The 16,626-nt window shown below is 45.3% G+C and overlaps 1 protein-coding gene across 2 annotated transcripts in view; it reads right to left on the reverse strand.

Moving 5' to 3' along the window:
- LOC147616195 (FAD/NAD(P)-binding oxidoreductase family protein) overlaps nucleotides 1–16,331 on the reverse strand; it is a 100,615-nt gene extending 84,284 nt beyond the window's left edge. The window contains exon 1 of one of the 2 annotated variants that reach the window (XM_086778845.1): nucleotides 15,893–16,331. In XM_086778845.1, the coding sequence (XP_086634971.1) occupies nucleotides 15,893–16,270 (378 nt within the window). In that variant the 5' untranslated portion in view covers nucleotides 16,271–16,331. The remainder of the gene's footprint in view (nucleotides 1–15,892) is intronic. The other variant, XM_086778846.1, reaches the window with a different exon arrangement.
- Nucleotides 16,332–16,626: the final 295 nt, after the last annotated feature.

Raw genomic sequence — 16,626 nt, forward strand, 5'->3', positions numbered from 1 at the left:
AGCTTCTGTATGCATGACTCAATGTGTGGGAGTCTTTTGATGTGAACAATGGCTGGACTTGTTTGAGAATGCCGAGTGGACAGGAAGCCATGATGCAGGATCTTTGCAGGCTTCAGGAGTTCTACTGTGACGACTGAGTTTCCAACCCTATTGTAATCAAAGCTCTCTTATAATCAATTAAAGAAATACCGCAAGGGGCGCCACACTGCCACTGCATTTTGGGGCCAATAGGTGTCCGTGTACTGTTTATAGGAGCACTCTAGCTCCCCTTGTTTGTTTTCCTTTTCTAGGTCTTCGAAGGTGTTGAAGTGTTTTGTGTGCAAGTTTATTTTTGCACCGCCCTTTGGTTTTTGTCTGAAGACCGAGGCCAATTTACATCCAGGATGGTGTTTAGGGCTGAAAGAAGACTACCAGAGCTTCCGCATGTGCCAGTGGTATCAGAGCATCAAGCTTAGCAAGGCTAAACATTGATTCAATCCCAGATGAAGGTGCACAATCCAAGGAGAGGAACACAAGACATGGAAGAAGTTCCTAGGAGGTTGGTTGGTGGTGTTTGACAAGACCCAAGGGGAATGACAATCCTGTGAGTCGAGTGCCGCTTGGAGCACACCGGGAAAGGCTTTCAAGCAATGTTTCCAAGGGAGGATGATCCTCCAAGGGGTGGAGTGAGAGTGCCAGACTCAATACTGAGGAATAGAAGACCAAAGTGTTCAGGGACAGGGCATGAAGGGATAGGGGACAGGATGGAATAGATGCATGGACCTTCAGCAGGTTTGGAGTTGGATTTGGAGATCGGGCAGGGTTTTTAGTGAAAAATTTGCCAGGAAGGGAAGGATGACAGGTTTGGGACTCTAGGAAGAGACAAAAGGATGATGATAGGCATCCAAGAACAGAAGTTGAAATCCCGTCATCAAGTTTAGCAAAGGGGGATGTCATGTGCAAGACATGTGCTTGCTAATCCCAGAAACTGATCTCTAATAGGCAGCAAGAAAAGACACAGGTTTTGGGCATGAGCCAGGTGCCTTGGTGTGCAAGAGAACCCCGGAGTGGAATAGGAGCCTGTCGGTTGCAGTTATAGAGCTGCCCCACATGATATTCAAGGTCGGGTGGAATATTTTGCTGGTTGACAGCAGGTCAGCCCGATCTCTTGTACCAAGAGAGCCTATAAAAGACTATGCCAAGGAAAAGTGAAGATCATTCAGTCCTCCAAGGGATTGAGTCATAGACTAGGGTTTAGATTAGGTGATTCCACCTTTTGAGGGGCAGCCAAGGACTAGCCAAGAATGTATCCTTTTTGTACTCTAGAATATACTGAAACTCAACTATCTCTTTCTCTTCTCTCCATCTTTCTTGCATGTGTTTTGCATTAGGTTGTTCCAGGATGGTGTTTAGGGCTGAAAGAAGACTCCCAGAGCTTCCGCATGTGACAATGTTTGAGAGAGCCAATTGTTGTATAGTGAGACCATCTAGAGATGATATAATCCAACACCTCCTCTTCAACGCCAGAGGAGCGGTCCAATACCAGCACGCTCAAGTAACACCTCCATAGTAGCTCTTGAAAGTGGTTGGTGAAGAGATCAACCACATTGTCCTTGGTAGAATAGTAGGCCAGTCAAAGAAGTCCCAACTCGATCCAATCACGTACAAAATGATAATGCAACTCATCGCATAGGAGATGTCTGGACGGGTGTTGCGTGCGTTTGATCTCGTATCCTACAAAGCAATGAGCCAACAATCTGCCGGTACTCTATGGAATCTACCAAGGGTGTATCATCCTCCTTGGATAACTTGGCATTGGGATCCATGGGACGAGAGAGAGGTACAATCTGACAACCCATAAAGTGAGAGCAGCTTCTTCACATACTTCTGCTCAGAAATGAAGATGCAATCATCTTTCTGCCAAACCTCTGTAAGAATGCGCAGCGGAAGACTAACGCACGTAGGAGACGCATCACCATCGAGCTCCACGAACACCCCCAAAAGGCACTGCAGCATCCCTCCACCGGGCTTCCATCTCCCAGTGAGCTGCCTCCCAAAACACCGGCCGGAGGAGATGATTATGACAAGGTGCCACTCTAGCCTATATATGGCTCTTCAACTTCCCATGCTTCCACTTATGGGATAATCCAAGGCACTTTCTAGCCATAGATCACACGCTCGAAATCGCCAACCTTCCAACACCCTCCCTCGATTCGAGCTCCGCAAGCCACCGAGGCGCGAGGGGGTCGCCCAGGACCACACGCGCCTGAGCCGCCCAGGACCACACACGCCCGGGCTCTGATACCATGTCAGAATGCGTAGCGGAAGACTAACGCACATAGGAGACGCATCACCATCGAGCTCCACAAACACCCCCAACAGGCACTGCAGCATCCCTCCACCGGGCTCCCATCTCCCAGTGAGCTACCTCCCAAAACACTGGCCTGAGGAGATGATTATGACAAGGTGCCACTCTAGCCTATATATGGCTCTTCAACTTCCCATGCTTCCACTTATGGAATAATCCAAGGCACCTTCTAGCCATAGATCACACGCTCGAAATTGCCAACCTTCCAACAATCTCCAGCCCAAGAAAATAATGTAGAAAGCCAAGATCAATAATCTCAAATGTCTCAAAAAGCTTGGACTGAACCTTGTGTGACCAACCCAGTATCTGAGCCATAAAGAATGAGTTCATCAACATACAAAACAATGACACAAATATCTCTATCAGAAAGAAGCACATAGAGATTGCTATCAGCATATGCCCTCTCAAAGCCAAAAGATAACAAGAAGGCATCAATCTTCTGATACCAGACACGGGGTGCCTCTCTGAGACCATAAAGAGCCTTCTGCAGAAGATACACATGGGTGTCAAGTCCCTGAATCAAATTCTTCTTGTTTGGATGTATGGATGAGTGGAATGTGGAGTTGAGTGAGCAATAGCAAGATTGAGCTTGAGTGTGTGTTGAGTCTATGTCAATAGTAGTAGTTTTCTTAGCAATCTCTCCATCAAATGGATAAGCTTTTGTGCACCGGTACGGGTTGAATCCCTAGCTCCGAAAGGGATGCAAATCCCATTGGATTGAGCTAAGTGTGGATCATACTACTCTTGCTACAAGTGAGAGAGTTTTTCCGTCTCTCCATTGGCGCCGCTGCCGGGGAGAAGACTCAAATCCGGTTGAGAGTGTGTGGAAACCACCACTATTTCCTCTTTTGGTTGCAAAACCATTGAGTGATTAGGTTAAGTTCGGGTGTGCGATCCCGGTGTGAGAGGATAAGGTTAGGATAAGAAAAAAACCATTGAGCGGTTGAGGTTTCTCCCGCATTGTTTTTTATGTTTCATTGCTTTTATGCTTTTTCAAGTACCGTTCATTATGCTTACCTTCATTGTTTTTTGTCATTTCATTCTTTCATGCTTTTCGTTAACATGTAATTAGTATAAATAAATAAAAAGAAAAGAGGTGCGTTGCTAAGCTCTTCCATAGCTTATGCAAGCTCCATGGACTCCCAAGCGTGAAGCCCGCTTAAGAAAGAGAGGAGAGAGGGAAAGAGAAGGGAGAAAGGAAGAGAGGAGAGGTTGAAAATTTGTTTTTTATTTTTTATTTTTTTGAGAATTTTGCATTGATCTTCACTCTGGCCGCACGTCACTCAAGGCGCAGCAAAAAGAATTAAAAAAGTGAACTAGCCGGCAGAGAAGGCGGCCTTAAAAAATATATATATATACATCTATATATATATATAGATTTATATTTTTATTTTTTTACAGTGGCGTTGAAGCGCTGCATCGTGGAGGCGGCTGGAGTTGAGGAGGCGCAGCTGCAGTTGCGTTGAGGAGTCGAGGCGGCCAAGTGGAAAAAGCCGTAGTAAGTTGACTGGCGGCGGCTGGCGACTCAGAGGAAGGCGGGCGCAAGCATAGCTGACGTTTCCTGTGGGAGGTAGAAGGTGGAGGCACAGTGGCAGTAGAAGGTCCGCGTGCAGGCAGCGTGGAGTCTAGGTGGCCGAGCGAAGAAGATAAGGAGGCGCTGCTGGGCGGCCGGCTGGAAGTGAAGGCCTGGAAGTGAAGGCGTTGAGGCGTCGAGGCGGCTGAAAACCAGACGTGAACTAGCCGGCAGAAAGCGCAGTGGGGAGCCGTAGGAGGCGAGCTACAGCTAGGGAAGGCAAGGAGTGGAGGTGGTGGTCGCGAGGCCAACAAGCGAAGGCAGTGGCCGGCAGCAGCAGAGGTCGACGGCAGCGAGAAGGAGAAAAAGGTGGCGAAGGAGTCGACGGCAGCAGAAAGCGCAGTGAGGGGCAGGCAGACGAGAAGAGGAAGTGGAGGTGAAAGCAAGCGAGGAAACCTGTGGGCGGCCGTAGAAGAAGCTGAGTGAAGACGGGCAGCAGAGTGAAGGCCGGTGCATTGAAGAGGGCCAGTGGGTGCGCCAGCGCGAAGTCCGGCGAGCCGCGAGCGGTGGAGATAAGATAACTCCTGATGAATATTTGGCGAGATACATGTCCACCATGCATTGACCCTGATAGTACTCGACCAGATCATCGCGGGATTATAGTGCTCCTCCGTTTCAAACACATTCTAGGTACTTCTATGCTCCCTTAGGTGAAAATTGCTGTGGGCATCACTTTGTCACATTATTCTATCAACAGCATCACCCATTTCCACATTGTCAAGAGTGTGCACGGCTTGTATTAGAAGAAGCTTCACATATTTGTTGGATATGCCGCTCTTACTTTAGACGATATGGCACGGGCTTAATGAAGCAAATTGTGGGAGTTACACCCCAACGCCATAATCTTCTTAATGTGAGAATACCAGAGAGAGGACCAAATCAACGTAGATTACCTGAGGAGGTTCAAGCACAACAATGGAGGGATACAAGCTTAAATGACTTGCAACCACCGATCTTGCAAGCCCTCCTTCCCCAAGCCTCCACATGTCAATATTGGATCAATATGAGTACCTACATTGCGCAGTTCCAAAATCGAAACTGTCTGATTAACCTTCCCATAGAACCAATGCCATACTTTAGTGAGGAAGCACTCCTTCCTCTACCACCTTCTCCAGCGGCAGGTTTTTGTGAGGGGTTGTCTCTGCATCCTGAGGAAATTGATACCATCTTTCCAGCAGACGAGGACACGGATCCACCACCAGCGCAAGGGTAAGTTCAACAACTCCACAATAAGATCGACAAGCCAGGGCACTTTTCTCCCACTGGGTTTTTCCCCTCGGCTATATTCGGTGTTTGGCACCAATGGCAAATTTTATTTTTTTTCTTTTCTTTTCGTGTTTGTTAATAAAAATTTTGCAGAGATCTCCGTAAAAAACAAAAGCATCAAACACGCCCCTATAGTCCACCTACCTTGCACACAAATTAGGAAGGGGGGAGACATGCTACGCCTACAAAGATCAAGGAGGAGCAATCTGCACAAAATCAGCAATGCATCAATGCAAACGAACAACATCAACAGGGCACTACAACAGGTGTATTCAAATCTTAATCTTTATTTCTTTATGTGCTCTTATCTTTCGAATATATGGTTTGCATGTTCACACAATGTTGGCTGGTTTAAGTTTTTGATTAGTTGTTAAAATATGATGAGTGAATTCTAGAGTCTTAGAAGACTTAGGAAAAGATATTTCTATCTAAAGACAGTGTAGGATATATACCAAGGGAATATGACAAGTTCTTATGCTTTCAAGGTATATTAGTTATCCTTAGTGGTGGCTACCTCTTAGATATGAGCTAGGTGCTAGGAGTAATAATAATTTATAAAAAAAATTATACCCTAAAAATATATATATCCAAAGTAAATTGAGACATGACGTGTCTACAGCCATGAGAAATGCTTGGTAGGACCTGGGGTTGTCTTAGCACCTTGGGGCCGATGCCCTGGTTTCCATGGGGTGAACACTGATGTCGAAAAGCTTCAGAAAAAGACCTTTGAGGAATCTATCGCCTTGATGCATGTTGGTAGGACTCGGGGGTACACTATGGGCCCTCGAGACCGATGCCCTCATCTTCATGGGGTACTCCTTAGGTCATAAAAGAAAGAAAAAGGGTCTATCGCCCTTGAGATACTTAGCGGTCTTTAGATTCTCTTGGCGGAGGTCTCTTGGCCATTGCTTGGGTCTCTTTGGGATAGAACCTTAATCTTTATCACCTTCTACACACATATTAAGGAAAAAAAAAAAAAAAAAGAGTTCCAATCACCTGTGCTCATATTTAGGAGTAGGTTTGCCACTTAGGAATAACTTACATACTTGTAGGACATTGAGACTGCGGTCATAACCGGCGGTGTACAAAGCACACTTGCCTTTGCATAGCATTATCTACCACTTAAGTCTCATTTGGACTAGTCTTTACTCACCTATTTTAGGACTCATTAAAACTTTAATCAGCCTTGCACTTGTATGCTCACGTGTGAAATTATCATTGCTGATTTTTCTTTTCTTTTCTCTTCTTTTTTTTTTCAATAAAAGACTTTAATGTATCAATTGTTTTTTGTTGCAGCTCTTGCTACTACCGCGCTCGAGGACGTGCGCAAAATAGGAAGGGGGGAGTGTTGCATGACAAATGAAGATTAATACAAGGATGCAACAAAAAAGATACTTAGGGCTCTTGTAAAGAGTTCCACTTTGTAGATGAATGTGGGAGAGGTCTTGACAATAATCCCACATGGGAACTTTTGGGAGTTCTAGAATTTTTGTATAAAAGGTGGCTCATTTGAGAGCATGGACACATTGGGCAAACTCATGTTTGAGCTCTCTTGAGACTAGCTCTCCCTCTTCTTCCATAGAGGTGTAAGCTCTTCTCACTCCCCATCTACATTGTTGTAAGTTCTATTCTTTTGTTAATTCAATGCAATGAGTTGATATTTGTCTCTCTTCTCTTGTCAATTCTCTAGTATGCATGTTTCTTATTGATAGCTTCAAGAGTTGTGAGCATGCTAGGGAAATGAGTATTTGAGAATGAAGAATGCTTTGATCTTGTGTAAGCAATAGCTAGGCTTTCTTCTTGTTTGGATGTATGGATGAGTGGAATGTGGAGTTGAGTGAGCAATAGCAAGATTGAGCTTGAGTGTGTGTTGAGTCTATGTCAATAGTAGTAGTTTTCTTAGCAATCTCTCCATCAAATGGATAAGCTTTTGTGCACCGGTACGGGTTGAATCCCTAGCTCCGAAAGGGATGCAAATCCCATTGGATTGAGCTAAGTGTGGATCATACTACTCTTGCTACAAGTGAGAGAGTTTTTCCGTCTCTCCAGCATCCAAAGACAGCAATCTTGGTATACCTAGCTATAGGAGCAAATGTCTCATCAAAGACTTCAATTACCTTCTGAGCGTATCCTCAAGCAACAAGACGAGCTTTGTACTTGTCCAAAGTGTTAAAGACATCATCCCCTACTTGCTGGCTTCCTATTTGGTGTCCTATTTTAGCCTCTAGGGCTGACCATGTTAGTCTGAGGGACTAGCCACCCCTCACATATATTTTCCCATATTTTTTCCCATTTTATGGAGCCTTGGGTATTTTCCCAGTCATGTAGGTATTTTAGCTCCAGACGGCTGCCTTCATGTAGAGGTATATATAGCCGGCATGCCTCCCTCATATTTCCCTGCTTGCCTAGCTTGTCTAGCTGCAGTCCCTCACATACAGGTTCTCCCATCTTGCTCGGGACATGTATTCCTTTTGGTGATGATATTGAGAGCAAGTTCTCACCTGTGTTTCCTCTCCATCTCTCTCTCTCCCTCTCTCTCCTGTGTTTCCACTTTCCTTTCTTCCGCTGCACATTCTATCCTGGTATCAGAGCACCGGTGATTTTCAGCGTTGGATGCTCCCTCCTCTACCACTTCAGTTCTGCGTTTTTCTGCCCATGTGCAGATCTGCGTTTTTTTCTCCAATTGAAGCTTGCGTTTCAGATTTTCAAGAGCTGGATCATCACCACTTCAGTGGGCTGCAGTTCCTCTCTTCAGGGCGTCAATTGGAAGCCTCTAGGCAGCCTAACAGGCGCGTTTTTCTGGACAGCATACTTGCCCTTCTTGGTGGCACCTTCCAAGGTTCTCAGGCGTTTTTTTTTCAGGACCGGATAGCAACATAGCTGTCCCAAACAGGCTGCGTTTTTGGCCTATTTGGGCTTGCTTTCCCACCCTGATCTTCGAGCTCTTTGGGCTCCCTTTTGCCTGTACCTTCTGGTTATCTTGTGCCATCCCCCCCCCCCCCCCCCCCCCTATTGTTCTCTGCAGCAGTTCTTGATCTGTGGCTTCAGCGTTTCCATATTCAGCCTGTTCTACAGCCCCTTATACCTCCGCGTTTTCAGATTTGCAGCCATGGCTGCTGCATTTTTCTGAACCTATCTTGCTGGTAGCTCTACCTTTACCTAGGCTTCTTCTATTGGACCCGAAGGTACCTTCTCTTCAGCATTTTTCCTCATAGGAGGTGTGGACACTGGGTGACCTGATTTTCCAGGTTTGTAGCCCTTGTTGGGGTGTGTTTTCTTCTCCAGTGGACACAGATCACTTGCAGAGGGGGTTTCTTGTTTGGATTGTGCTTTGGAGGCAGTTTGGTACTTGAGGAGGATTCTGAATTTCAGATTTCAGTCAGTGTTTTGCTGATTTTGGAGCATCTATACCTGTGTTTTGTTACTGGCCTACACGGTTTCCCGGTTTCTACATGTTCCTTGCCTTCTGTTGGCGGTGGAGTGCTATTTTTTGCTGGATAGCAGTGTTTTGGTTGCGTTTTGCTTCCCACAGGAGTTTTTCTACACTCAGAGGGTGCCTATCTCCAACCACTTCACTTGAGGATCAGTTTCGGGAGCTGTTTTGTATCTGTGGAGACTTTCCTCTGTGACAAGAGTTTCCAGTTTTTTGGAGGAGAGCAGTGATCTTTTCAGAGATCCTGAGCAGAGTTTATTTTGCCCGAGCTTGTGTTCTTTGCAGTATTTGCAGAACAAGGAGGGTGTTTTGCCCTTGCGGTGTGATCCTTTCACATGGGTCATTTATTTGTTGTTGATTCTTGGGATCTAGTTCTACTTCTGGAACAATCTCCTGCTATCTGTGATGCTTTTGAGGACTTTGTTACCACTGCAGTCTATATTCCTGCTTCCTTTCCTCATTGTGAGGAGTCCTCCTCTGCCTCTCTTTGTGATGCTTCTGAGGATGCCCCTCCCCCTGCCAGTTCTGCAGGCTTGTTGTTTTGGAGGATGGTTTTTTGGACCCAGTGGGATGCTTTGGATCTGTGGTTGCTAACCGTGCTTGGGGCACAGTGGTACTTCCATTGTTTTTTGGATTTGGATCATAATCAGGTTGGGCTTATATCAGTCCGACGTTATCTTTTTTCAGAGGGGGATGTAGAGTCCTTTCATCTTGCGATACCCACCTCAGTGGTGTGTACTTATGTGCAACATTGGGCAACTCATGTTATGGAGTTTGAGCAGATGGACCCCATCTTTTCTATATAGTCTTTACATCTTGCGATGCCGACCTTTTCAGAGGATGCTTTTGTACAGCATTTGGCTACTCTTAGTAGAGAGTTGGAGCAGATTGACTCTATTTCTTTTGAGGGTTCCAGTGAGGAGCAGTTTGCTTCTCCTAGGATTGATTATATGCAAGATCTGATCTTGGTTGGTTTTGAGGTTTTTCATACCTTCTCCAAGCTGGATACACGACATTCGACTTCGGGGAGTGTTCTTACACTTGGTTTTGGAACCATTATTTGGAGCAGCACGCCGCAGCCGATATGGTTGTTTTCTTCCAGAGGAGCAGTGTACCTGGCAACTTGTTCTATTGCTTTTGTAGCTGAGTTGCTGAGGAGATTGCTTGTGGAGCTTTCTTGGTACATGTTTCTGCAGTCTTTCATCTTTGATCGAGGACGGCGTCTCTGGAGTTTGCTCAACATCCGGTAGTGAGAGGGGGTGTTAGACATCATCCCCTACTTGGTTGCTGGCTTCCTATTTGCTGTCCTATTTTCATAGTCACATGGGACGCGAAACGGGGACGGGGAACGGGGACGGAAAAGATTGAGAATGGCCATTCCTTGTGACTATAGAGTGACATGGGACGGGAATGGGAACGGAAAGATGCTGCCATCCCCAAAATTCTCGAGTCTAAAAATGCCCATTCCTTGTGACTATGCCTATTTTAGCCTCTAGGGCTGACCATGTTAGTCTGAGGGGCTGGCCACCCCTCACATATATTTTCCCATAATTTTTTTCCATTTTATGGAGTCCTGGGTATTTTCTGAGTCGTGTAGGTATTTTAGCTCTAGTCAGCTGCCTTCATGTAGAGGTATATATAGCCGGCATGCCACCCTCATATTTCACTGCTTGCCTAGCTTGTCTAGCTGCAATCCCTTATATACGAGGTTCTCCCCTCTTGCTCGGGACATGTATTCCTTTTGGTGATGATATTGAGAGCAAGTTCTCACCTATGTTTCCTCTCCATCTCTCTCTCCCTCCCTCTCTCTCCTGTGTTTCCACTTTCCCTTCTTCCGTTGCACATTCTATCACAAAGTACTGTATGCACGACACTTGACTTTGAAAATCCATTTCACACCAATAACACCAATAGCACCGAAGACCAAGTGTTATTCCTCTCAATAGAGGCCATGTCTGCTTCCATGGCTTGCAGCCACTATGGCTTTGAAAGAGCCTCCTCTGGACTCTCAGGCTCATCGATCTCCTAGAGAGAACTCATGAGAGCATAATTCACTGTGTGATGAGATGTGGAAGACCGAGATGAACGGCAAGGTCCAGGGGTGGTGGTAGAGATCTGGTTATGGAGATGTGCATTAGTGAGACCAGAATCTCTAAAGAGTTGCTGAACCCACCGAGGTAGGCCAACCTTCCTCTCAAAGCGTGAAGAAGAAGATCCAGCTGCAGTAGAGGACTCATCCAATGCTGCTGGAAGTGGTGATGAAGTAAGCACTGGTGAGGGTAATCCTAGAGTCAAAGCATGACTCGTAGAGTGACTGGGAGATGCAGAAGTTGGTGCAACAACGGATGGCTGTAAAGAAGCAGCTGGCACCGGGGTTGCAGCAGGGGGAGGAGGTGGACGTGGAAGAGGTATAAGATCACTAGCATCTGCTGGGAATGGATCATTCAGAAAGTCGAAAGATGCATCAGGTGGAGAGGAATCAATGCCAAACAAGCTCTCATCAAACCGAGCATCACAGGAAATAATGATGTCATCAACCTCCGGATCCCAAAAGCGGTACCCTTAGGATCTCAGACTGTAGCTTGTGAAGATCATCCTCTTTGACTTCGGTGCGAGTGTGATCCTTTTCTTATCTGGAACATGCACATAAGCAACACAACCGAAAAAACAAAGATGAGAAACAAAAGGCTTGTGTCCTATAAAAGCCTCCTCCGGAGTCATCCCCTCAGCCGCTTTTGTGAGAGAGTGGTTAATGAGATAAACTGAGGTAGCCACAGCTTCACCCAAGAAAGCAAGAGGGAGACTTGCATGATGCAACAAAGCTCTTCAACGGTCCGGTTCTTCCGTTCCACAACTCCATTCTGCTGAGGAGTGTAAGAAACTGTAGTATGTCGGTGAATACCCTTCGAAGCAAGAAAGTCATCAGATGGTACAAACTCGCTATCATTATCAATCCGGAGGAATGAAACTCTACCCCCATATTGATTTTCCACCATCGCAATCCAAGTCCTGAAACTAGTAAAAGCATCTGACTTGCGAGCCAAAAAACATACCCAAACTTTGCGAGTGAAATCATCCACAACAAGAAGAAAATATCGAGCCCCGCCAAGAGACTCAAGCTCCATAGGTTTTGCAAGATTTGCATGTATAAGCTCCACTCTTCGGGTTGCTCAATGAGTGGCCTCCTTTGGAAATGCATCTCAATGATGCTTGCCCATCACGCAGGATAAGCAGATGTGTGAGAGACCCCTGAGCTGAAGTAGTCCGCTGACAACCTGCTTAGAATGGAACTTCTGTAAGGCAACAATGAGCGAGAATGCCACAGAGAAGTATCTGCCTCAAAAACCAAAGCCATCAAGGGAGAGAAAAGCCGATGAATATGGGAATCAGTGTGAGGGATCTAGGAAGAAAATTTGGTGATCTTGTAGAGACCCCCATCATGGACTCCATTGGCAACAACTGAGAGTGTCTTCCTGTCAATTACTTCGATGACCTCATCATCAAAGTACACACCAAGTCCCTTCTGAGAAACTTTGTATACTGAACACAGATTTTTGGAAATCCGTGGTACATGCAGAACAACATGTAAGGTGGCAGAGGAACCCAAAGAAACATTACCAACACCGGTTACAAGAAGCGAAGAGTTATCACTGATACGAACTGAAGAAGAGAGAGTCTGGTAGTCCTCCAAGATATGGGCTTGATTGGTCATGTGGGCAAAAGCACCACTATCACCAACCCATTCCACTGCTGAAGGTGTGTCACTAACCTCTTTAGGAGAAGTCATATCTGTGATCACAAGGAATGAATCCTTTGAAGAAGTGGATGAATCTGTGACTGCCATGTATGCAACTTTGGCAGATTCCTCCTCTAAAACTTTGCCTTTATCTTTGGTGTTGTCCTTATCAGATGCTTTAGAAGCATCCTGGGCTTTATACTTGGCTTTGGCTGCCCGAGAATCATCACGACAAGCAAAGCAGCGAGGCTCAGTATGACTTGACCTGCCACAGTAATCACATTCATTGCTTTTGTTCTTGGATTCCTTAGAATCCTACTTACCCTTGTCTTTGCCTTTGTTTTTGTTGTCGTTGTTGTTGTTGTTGTTGTTGTTCCCTTTTCCGCCTTTGCCTTTGCCCTTTTCAGAGGCAACAAAGGCAGACTCCGACTTGCCTTTTTGGCGAAGCAAGCACTTGTCGTGGAGATAACTCACAACTTCCTCAAGAGAAGGGAGAGGATCACATAAATAAATAGTATCCCTGAAAGAATTAAAGGAAGCAGGCAACTTACCAAGAAGTTTATGGATGGGATTGTTGATGGTGCTCCCGTACTCCTCAAGCTGCAGCTTGATACGGGTGAACTCTCCAATCTTCTCAATCAGGTTATCTGACTCATTGATTGTAAGCTTCTCCAGATCGGACTCCAATTCGGCAATCTTCACTGTCGAAACTCTCCCATACCTCCTCTGGATCTTTGTCTACATTCGATGAGCATTACTCCGAGTAGAGACAAACAGTGCCTGTATAGATGGAGTCATGCAATGGATGATGAGATAAGACGAGCTCGAGCATCCAATATGAAGTGTGGAGATAGCCATCCACACACCGGCTCCTTCCAGCAACAACTGAGTGTAGAAAGACCAAGTATGATAGTTGGTTGCTGTAAGCTTCATGGAATCACTAACTTGGGGAGGATTGTAAGATGGTATGTGGGTAGGGGTGGGAGCAAGACTGGATGAGAGAAACTCAGAGAGGAAAGATTGGGAATAGGAACCACCAATGGAGCGACGGGAGCAGGGGATCCAGACTGTGATGGTGTTGGAGAATCAACAGGAGAAGGTGCAGCAGTAGAGAAACCTCGTGAAGCCAGAAAACTTCTCTAAAGAAAGGGGCTGAAAAAAATCAATAAGTCCTTCTCTCACGCTGTGCACAGCAAGAAGAAAGGGAGGGAGGGAGGGTGGGAAACTCAAAGAAGAGAAATAAGGAAGATCTCTCCAAGATGTAGATCCATGTCCTCAGCACTTAGAAGAGGGCTTCAATAATCCAATCAGCATAAAAATCAGCAGTCTTTGTTGAAAATTCAGAAATACAATAGTCCCAAGCATCAAATGAAGAAAACGCAACAATCTTGAGGAAGCCTCTGCTCCCAGAAGAAAACGCAGCACCTTATGCGCCGAAATCTGTAGAAAACACAACAAACTGTCAAAGCCTCTGCTCCAAAACAGAAAACGCAACTCTCTTCTGCTCACAAGTCAGTGTTTTTCTCTGATACCATGAAAGAAAGTGAAGCAAATAGAAAACACAGATGTAGGCCCAGGTGCAAGACCTATAAATGCTGGAAACTGATGCTTATTGTTGAAAACTAAGCATGAGGGAAGCCTGTAGGTGCTATACAATGGTAAGAAGCAGAAGCAGCTGCTAATGACCTCAACAAGATGCAAAAGAATGAGATGAAAATGGGGGAAAGGGGGTCAGCCCTTATATACTCCCCCAGAGTGCTGGTCGGCCAGTTGTAGCAGGCCGACAGCTAGACAGTAGCATAAAATGCTATAAAATACCTTTAAAATGGTAGAAAAATGCTGAATAATATCTGCCAAGATATGCCAATGCAGGGCCTCATAAATGGCCAATACAAGCATGAAAATGGTGATGTAGACCATCTGGAGATGATATAATCCAACACATGCCAGGGTTCTCCTACACACCAAAGCACATGGCTCATGCCCAAAACCTGTGTCTTTTCCTGCTGCCTATCAGAGATCAGCTTCTGAAATGAGCATGCACATGACAAACATACCAAGGGAACACCACAAAGGCAACTTGCGTACTATAAGTTCAAGAACGTGGACCAGATGGTAAAATTTAATGATCGTCTCTGCTTGAAAAGGATGCACAAATTGCAGCCTAATGACAAGGTGCTAAAGTGCCTTAAAATGTCATTGACACTCACAAAAGTTGATTGGGACAGATATAATTACACTTTTAAAAACGACTCAGTTCGCAAAATCTGACTGACATGGGTACATCTGCAAAGTGGTATTTCCATGTTCTGAATGCTGGTGTGTATGTAATAATCATCTTTCAGAGCCAAAAATGCTCTATGTGAGCATATTTCTATCAGGAGGTGAGAGCATGGCTGCATACCCTCGACCATGTAGTCAAGAATTTACCACCAAACATGTAATCCATCCATTGACCTGTCCACATCACCTTTCGATACAAAAGGTCACTCTTTTTGATGAGTCACGTGCCACTTGCTGGTGTTCATCCACAGTAACAATTGGTGGGCCGAATCATACTGTCCTTCAGGTTGAAAGATTTACGCATTTATGTTACCAGGAGATGTAGGCCATGCTTCAGGTTGAAATATTGGGATGCTGGTGTTCTTCCATGCTCAGAAATAATGGGTCAAACCTGACTTATGCAAGATTACAATTCTTGCATTGTTGCTACATCCATTAGAATGAATGCTGAAAATGCTCTTACTGTCTTCTTCTCCTTGACTCTGCCTGAATTCTATGAGAAGACAGTATGCTTCAAATGAAAAAAACAGAACCACTATCATGATTAAGTGAAGTAATGCAATGGAAAAAGAAGAAGAATGACACCCTTACGTTCACATCTGAATGAAATTTAAGCTTTTTCAAATGAGCCACTTAAGGCATTCAATGCATGCATTCCGTGCATCCGAGGATCGAACATATATCAGATAAGGGGGAATGTTAAGCCATTTGTGTTCAAGGTTGCATAACGGACGGCTTCCCATTTGTACAATCCCTACATGGACGTGCAGTACGTCAACCATTCTTGTAATAATAATAAAAACGTGTCTCTATTAAGAGCTTGTGTTTGGAAGTTGTACTATTAACTTGGAAGCTGTACTATGAACTTGTGTTTTAACATTTGGATGTTTTAGCTATTCAGGACTGTAAGTGCTCAAGTGTAGTAACTTATATATATTGGTTCTTTTATGTAAAATTAGTATATGAAAATACTCGACATACTTTACAGGGCGAACCAGGATGATCTCGTGGCCCTTGCCCCCATATCTGCCCCACCTAAAATCCCATAGTCACCCGCAGAGAAATGTGGGAGGATAATGAAGACCTGCTCTCTTCATCTTCAATATGAGCCTGTTCATGTGTTACTTTTCCACATGTGGGATAAACCCCTTAACATGCAACAGCTAGGCAACAACTTTTCTTCAAGAGGATTTCATTTCACACAAAAAAAACACATTGTGCCACTGGAATGAGGCAATGAGCACAGAAAAAGACCTGTTTGAGGGGATTGATGGAGGGCTTGGTAGAGAGGCCTGCGTGGAATGAAGGCCCGGAATCGAAGTGAAAGCCTTGGCGGACGAAGGAGTGCGCGGCACCACCAGGTGTGTCATGGCTTTCGCAGACTACGACTTTGAGGCCATATCTAGCCAGCATGGCAGCACAGCAAAGCCCACCAATGCCAGCGCCAATCACCGCCACATCCACCGTTTGGCCAGTTGCCCATTCTTCTGGCTGCTGCTGAGGGCTCGCCTCCGCTCGCAGCCATGGCTTTCTGCTGCTGCTGCTCCTGCTCCTGCTCCTGCTCGTCCTGCTGATGCTCAACGGTGAGCTGATAGATATGCTGCTCGTGCGAATAGCGACCCCCAATGCCATCGGCGTCTAGCAAAGTGGCTAAAGCTCTACTTAGTAACCTTTAAAGTTTACTCCTTTCTTTTTCTTGCCAAGGCCTTCGTATCTTCTTATCTTACTCTTACTCATGTATTACAGGGCTAAGCATACGTAGCCACGTGTCACATTTTTTGAGAAGAACAAGGGGTCTGAGAGAGAGAGAGAGAGAGAGAGAGAGATTGATCTCGAGTGTGTGTGTGTGTGTGTGTGTGTGAGAGAGAGAGAGAGGGGATTGAAATGTAAAATTTATGGGAGTGAAAATGTACATGAGAGAGACCATTATAGTTGGTTGAAAAATGTTTTTTAATTTGAATATCAAGTTTTTTAAAAATGTTACAAGG

This window comes from Cibotium barometz, chromosome 39 (genome assembly GCF_041138505.1).
Source record: "Cibotium barometz isolate CiBa-2024 chromosome 39, ASM4113850v1, whole genome shotgun sequence".
In the NCBI taxonomy this organism is placed as follows: domain Eukaryota; kingdom Viridiplantae; phylum Streptophyta; class Polypodiopsida; order Cyatheales; family Cibotiaceae; genus Cibotium; species Cibotium barometz.